General features: G+C 43.9%; 1 protein-coding gene across 1 annotated transcript; it reads left to right on the top strand.

The window, feature by feature from the left end:
* Positions 1-3,844: 3,844 nt before the first annotated feature.
* Positions 3,845-6,210, top strand: LOC119328445 (GDSL esterase/lipase At4g28780-like). Its single transcript, XM_037601429.1, has 3 exons — positions 3,845-4,176; positions 4,277-4,407; positions 5,373-6,210. Exons 1-3 carry the CDS (start codon positions 3,927-3,929, stop codon positions 6,081-6,083), a joined length of 1,092 nt encoding a protein of 363 aa, XP_037457326.1. The 5' UTR covers positions 3,845-3,926; the 3' UTR covers positions 6,084-6,210.
* Positions 6,211-7,016: the final 806 nt, after the last annotated feature.

Below are 7,016 nucleotides of genomic sequence, written 5' to 3'. Positions count from 1 at the left end.
TATCTCGACAGGAAACAAAAATATATAATTTGTGTTTGTACATGAACATATCTCCTCCAATCTCTTCGTTCGAGCTCAGACCTACGTCTATGTGCTTGCGTACATATGCCTCAAAAGGAGGAGGCTGCTACTGAAAACTTTTTTTATATCTGCCTCACCTGGCTATTTGGTACTTTTCGTAAAACAATTTGGTACCTCCTATTTTTCTACCACTTGATTACTTTTGATGAACAGTTTTCGTTGTACTCAACTACCGCAAGACTTGTTTCATTTTATACAGTTGGATCATGTGCTCCTATAGCTAGCTAGCCTTTTCACTTACTCTCTACACTGTAAATATGCACATGCCAGCAGTCACAAAATTAAACTGTGTGGTGACATGCAACCCGCACAAGTTCCTCAATCTCTACATGAATCATGCACGGGGTGGAATTATCAGCAAATATAATTCCGCAATATTCAATTTTACTTATCTTTTACTCCACGGTATCAGAACACGTGACACACAAGGAGTGTCAACGTATCCATACCAAAAAGTAATGTTGTATTTTTAGGCCCCTTTCTCCGAAGCAAAATAAAAGAAAATATAATGTGCTTACGAGGTACTTATTCAATATTGTTTCACAAGTTCAAGAATGCACTTCCCTGCAAAAAAAAGTTCAACGCCTCACTACCCCACTATTTAGCAATACTACTCATGAGTCATGAGCCACCTACTGCATTGTTAAAAAGCACACATAAAGCAAGGAGATTACCAAAATTTTAAAACCTCTAATACGCCTCAAAGTTGGAGGCTGCCACTGGAACAGGCCATATCGATCGACATGTACTATATAGACATGGCTGTGTTTGGTTAGTTGATTGTAACATCCTAAGAATATATATAGTCGATCTGTCACCTCAAAAATGAAATAAGATAAATAGAGGGACGTGGTCATCAATCTCCACAATCTAGAGTTGACAAGGAGGTTAACGGTAGGTACGCCTAGCACTCGATTGAATGAAGACATATGTAATAGTTAACATGCTAACTAAATAAAGTGAAGTGGTCGAGGGTTAGTGGTCGGTTGGTTTTGATGGATTGATTGAGCATGAGCGACTTTTCCTTCGGAGGCACCAATCGCTCTGACTTTAAAAGGTGTAAAGGACTTCAGATCCATGCATATATATATTGTATTTATACAACAGGAGACCCTAGACTTGCTACTTTCCTGATTGGCTACCCCGTTGATCTGATCATATATCGATCAATCAGTCACGCACACTTGGTAGGCTCATAATACTATAGGTAATCCTACAATGTAAGTTGCTTAGAGAGATGCTTGCCTATAGGTATATATAAATATACCTGCACCATGGCATAATTGTGTTAGTAGATGACCGATTAGATGTCAGACATGCCCGTACTCTACTATACTATAGATATTTAAGCAGCAATCACTACTAGGAAAAGGCCTACTAATGGGCACCAGTTTTGCGTACTAATGGCGCACACTAATGGCGCACTACTGGTGCGCCATTAATATCACGCCACTAGTATTTTTTTTACTAATGGCGCACCACTGGTGCGTCATTAGTATACCAGATACTAATGGCGTACCAGTAGTGCGCCATTAGTATGCCTAGAGGTGCGCCATTACTATCTGACTTAGTAATGACGCATAGAAGTGCGTCATTAGTAATAAATTTTTTTCAATTTTATTTTAAAATTCAATTTTTTTTATTTTTTTCTTAATCTCAGGTCACCATGGCTTAATCTCAGGTCACTATGGCTTAATCTCGAGTCAATATACTTAATCTTAGGTCAAATCACACTCTGTGGTCAAACTTTCCAAAAAGTCACCCATCCTCACACTACTCTAGCCCAAGCACGCTTAACTTCATAGTACTATCCAACCCCAGCACCACCTCACTTCACAGGCACTTGTTGATATATCTATCATATCAATCCTATTAAACCTTGCTGATGTCTAGGACTTTGTTCATGTTCATAAGTATGATGAAATTTTGAAAAAATATTTCAAACTTCCCGATCATATTACGTATCATATTGTAAAAAATAATTCAATTTTTTTCGAAACCAATTTTGTTTTTCTGTTACTAGTGGCGCACCTAGCATACGGTGCGCCACTAGTAAGTTTGAAATTTTTTGAATTTTTTTCCCTCCGGATCTTAAAAACCTCGTAACTTTTTTTCTGTTAGGTTTTTAGGGATTTTGAAAATGTTTAACGGGGTTCCCCCTGAATTTGGATATAACTTTTCGAGTAGATGATTTTTCATATAAAAAACTTTTTAATCCGAGTTCGTATGCAAAAGTTATGCCCATTTTACAAATTTCAGAGAGATTTTGCAAATAAAGTCGAAATTCATATTTGTAAATTTTCCCAACAACTAGACCACATATCACATAGGAAACTTATTTTCTTTTATTTTTTGGACATTTCCATCATCTTCTTTTATTTTTTTTAAAATTGAAAAGGCGGTCGAGGGGGTGCATTCGGTACGTTTTGGCCAAGTTAGTAATGGCGCACAACTAGTAATGGCGCACCACACACAATAAAACAAATTCTGATTTTTTTTTAAAACTTAGTAATGGCACACCAGTTGACAGTACGCCATTACTAGTTTTAACTAGTAATGGCGCACTGTCCACTGATGCGCCATTACTAGTTTTGAAAAAATAAATAAACAAATTTTGGAAAAAAAATTAAAATAATTTACTAGTGGCGCACCGTGGATGTGGTGCTAACTAGTAATGGCGCACCACTCCCACGGTGCGCCATTACTAGTTTTGAAAAAAAAATGAAAAAAAATTGTTACTAATGGCACACCGTGGATGTGGTGCGCCATAGTATTTGGACACTAATGGCGCACCAACACATGGTGCGTCATTAGTGTCATTTCCATCTATAGCCTTTTTCCTAGTAGTGAATTGCAGTACACGAGAAATCCAAACTTTGTTGCCGATCCTGATTTTTCTTTCCTTTTTTTGTTTAACCCACAAGAAAGAAACTTTTCTTCGGAATACCGGTCACTTCCATATGCGTCGTCGCTCTGAGATAAATATTTCTTTGACAAACGACCATGAAGAAAAATCGAGTCTGGGCATAGCATTTAGTTTCAGTATCAGCCGTTGCATGTTTGTAGAACTAAAAGCAAGAATAAAATCCAAGTTAAAACATAAAGAACAGATGGTATTTGTCTTGAAAACAAAATAACTCCATAAAAAGGACCAGCGCGCATCGTCACTTTCCGATTGATCCAGCTCTAGATTATCCTTGTTTTTCTACATATCTACACCTCAGAAGGTGGAGGCTGCCGCTGAAACCATACGATCATTTTTGTATAGTTCGAGCTCTCGGCTGCTACTTGCTAGCTCTACAATCATGTTGTACTATATACACCTGACGGCGTGTAGTTGCGCTGTAACGTCTTAAGAATGTATAGAATCGACCTGTCATCTGATACAAAACTAAAAAATACAAGAACGTGTGGTTATCTCTAGAGAGTAGAGGTCGAGCAGAGAGTTGACAAGAAGATCTCGACGGAAGATACGGTAAGCATAACATGCTAATTAACTAATTTAATTAAAGTGTAGTTATCTCTAGGGGCAGTTGTTGTCTCATTTTGATGGATCGATCCAGCATGCACTACTTTTCGGAGGGACGCGTCCATCACTTTCACATGTGTGTGTATTTTATTAGCATATACTCCGACCATCGCACTTTCGTTGACTAGCTAGGTAGCTAGTTGATCTGATCATATCGATCGATCAAACCGTACTAATTGGGCTTATAAGTACCTGCCCCTTGCCATCACCTTAATCACCATTAGTAGACGGCCAATTACACACACCTGTACTGTACTGTACTGTACTGTACTGTACACAAGGTTAGCTTCTGGCTAGCTCGATCCCTAGATAAGCTATGAAGGGTCTCGTCGTCGTGCTCGTGGGCCTCGTGATCGTCGGCGCCGTTGGTGCTAGCGCGGCGCAGCGGCCGGTGGTGCCGGCGATGTTCGTGCTGGGGGACTCGACCCTGGACGTGGGCAACAACAACCACCTGCCGGGGAAGGACGTGCCCAGGGCGAACGAGCCCTTCTACGGCATTGACTTCCCCGGCGGCGCAAGGGCCACCGGGAGGTTCAGCAACGGCTACAACATCGCTGATTTCGTCGGTACGTACCAATCATATATACATCATCATGTGCTCAGAACCGTGCGGGAATAATATTTACCATGAGTTCATGTGTTGACTTGATGGATGGATGGATGCAGCGAGGCATTTGGGGTTCGAGAGGAGCCCTCTAGCTTACCTGGTGCTGAAATCTCGCAACTATCTCATCCCAAGCGCTCTGACGAGAGGGGTGAGCTACGCTTCCGCGGGAGCCGGTATCCTCGACTCCACTGTAAGTCACTTCAATTTATTTACATTACATATGCTTGGTGAGTTCTATAGGTGCTACTCCCTCCATTCCTAAATACTTGTCTTTTTAAAGATTTCAAATGGACTATTACATACGGATGTATATAGACATATTTTAGAGTGTAGATTCACTCATTTTGCTCCGTATGTAGTCACTTGTTGAAATCTCTAGAAAGACAACTATTTAGGAACGGAGGGAGTAGATCAGCTAGCCTTTCACCATTTCGTGTACGGTTGGCATCGATTTGTTCCAGAAGATTTGTTTGTAGGAGTATAGTATAGTTGTAATACCATGTTTTGGTAGCAGGGAAAAGCTTTTCCAAAGTTGCCAATATAAACATTTTAAAGTGATATTAGCAGTAACTAATTTCTAAATTCACTTTCACAAAACAAAAATCTAAATTCCCGAAAGTGCACGCTCTCCGTCGGTGGATCTGTCCAGTTAACTTGGCGGTGACACCAATGTTCAAGGGAGGAAGCTGGAACGTGGAACCAGGAACCAATGCGATTGATCACATAATCTAATAATAATCAAGTTGTCTCGTACTGGTAATAATCTAATAATCAAGTTGTCCTGTAGTAGTAGTTACGTAATCATCACATGCTCACAACAGTAATCTGATCGCAAATGAAAAACAACAACAACAGTAATGATCAAAGCACACCAATAGTAATTAATCTTCTCCACTTCTAATTCAAATTAACTGCAAGTGTTGTTGTGAAGGGATCCCTGTGGTTTCTAATTCAAATTTAATATGTAAATTAAACGGCTGTAACTTCATGTCACAAGAGTTGCATGTTATATAGAGAAGTAAACGTATTGGTAATAATATGTCCTTCTTGCGTTTTAAAATGGAGAAAATATATCGTTACTAATTAACCACACGGTTGTTGGAACTCTAATAACTAGCTCAACCTACTAACCGTATTTACGTGTTTTGCATGCAGAACGCGGGAAAGAACATCCCGCTGTCAAAGCAGGTGAGCTACTTCGCGTCGACCAAGGCCGAGATGGAGGCCGCGTGGGGCAGACATAAAGTCTCCAAGCTCCTCGCCAGCTCCTTCTTCCTCCTGGGCTTCGGCAGCAACGACCTCTTCCAGAGCAGACCAAAGTCCCAAGCCGATGTTGCCGCACTCTATGCCACCCTCGTCTCGAACTACTCCGCCGCCATCACCGAACTGTATGGGATGGGCGCGAGAAAATTGGGGATCATCAGCCCTGGCCCAGTGGGGTGTGTGCCGCGGGTGCGCCTGTTGAACGCGACGGGTGCCTGCAACGATGGCATGAACCGCCTCACTGTCGGGCTCGCCGCGGCGTTCAAGTATGGCCTCGCTGCAGCCCTCAGCCCAACGAGGCTCCCAGGCCTCACATACTCCCTCGCCGACTCCTTCGCCGGCACGCGGGCCAACTTCGACAACCCACAAGCGGCCGGGTTCGTGAACGCCGATAGCGCATGCTGCGGGAGCGGTAGGCTGGGCGCGGAGGGTGAGTGCATGAGGAACGCGACAGTGTGCAGCGACCGCGATGTGTACGCTTTCTTTGACAACGTGCACCCCAGCCAGCGGGCCGCTGAGCTGGGTGCGCAGGCGCTCTTCGTGGACGGGCCGACACAGATCACCACACCCATCAGCTTCAAGGAGCTAGCCCATCAGAGATGATTGATTGATTCCTTGAAAATTAGTACAAGACATGATTGATTCTCTTCGGTTTGAGTGATTTTGTATATTGTATTTCTTTTTGAAAACTCCATATATTGCCAACAAAGAGCATTTCTAGTCGATCCCTAAAAAATAAAGGAGTAAATGGCTGAGTAAATCTTAGTGGGGTAGTTTTACCCAACTAAGTTTTAGTCGTTTCTAGCCGATCTTCTAAAGTTAGCGGAGTGGACAAGATGAAGGATTGCGTGGGCGAGCTGAGGCGCGAAGTGGCTGACGAAGCGGCGGTAGAGCATCTTGTCGTATGATGCGGAACGGGCTGACCTCCTCCATGGCGCCGTACCCCAGCGACAAGCACCAGGGGCCTCCATTCAGCCACAGGAGGAGTGGCTTGGGCTTGTTGTCGTTGCTGCCGATGACCTCGGGGTGGTAGTAGAACAGTGCATGCCCAGCCGTCGCGTCTACCGTCACGAACCTGGCATACGACACGGAGTCGACGTCACGCGATCGCCCGGGCGGAGCACCCACGGGTCGGCCTCCTTGCGCCCGACCTCCGTGCGAGGGCATCGGCTTGGGTCTTCGGCTAGCCGTCGCCCTGCTCGTCTCCTTCACGGCTGCCAGTGCAGCCAGCACAGTTGGTCGCCCTGACGTGCCCTGGCCACCACTGCCATACCGCAACCCAGCGTGAGGATTCTCAGCTTCTGCCGGCCACACACTGAAAGCGGCGAGGTCGCGCTCGTTGACAAGAGGGATTCACGTGAGTCGCGGCCGGCTACAAGTGGGTGTTCACGTGAAGAAAACTTATACTCGGGCGAGTAGCGGTGGGGTAAAAATAGGTGCCTTCTAGATGGAGTAGTAAAAGTTTTACTCCTCTAACCGGTTTAGGAGATTGGCTAGGTGCCGGTTAGAGGAGACTGGCACAAGAGTATATCCACC

The sequence above is a fragment of the Triticum dicoccoides genome, chromosome 7A (genome assembly GCF_002162155.2).
Source record: "Triticum dicoccoides isolate Atlit2015 ecotype Zavitan chromosome 7A, WEW_v2.0, whole genome shotgun sequence".
NCBI lineage: Eukaryota > Viridiplantae > Streptophyta > Magnoliopsida > Poales > Poaceae > Triticum > Triticum dicoccoides.
The sequence above is the reverse complement of the archived record's forward strand: the minus strand, read 5'-3'. Positions and strand labels throughout refer to the sequence as shown.

Coding starts and splice junctions, on each gene's coding strand:
- LOC119328445 (XM_037601429.1), top strand. CDS start 3,927: ATGAAGGGTCTCGTCGTCGTGCTCGTGGGCCTCGTGATCGTCGGCGCC. Junction 4,177..4,276: donor CAACATCGCTGATTTCGTCG/GTACGTACCAAT, acceptor GGATGGATGCAG/CGAGGCATTTGGGGTTCGAG. Junction 4,408..5,372: donor CCGGTATCCTCGACTCCACT/GTAAGTCACTTC, acceptor TTTTGCATGCAG/AACGCGGGAAAGAACATCCC.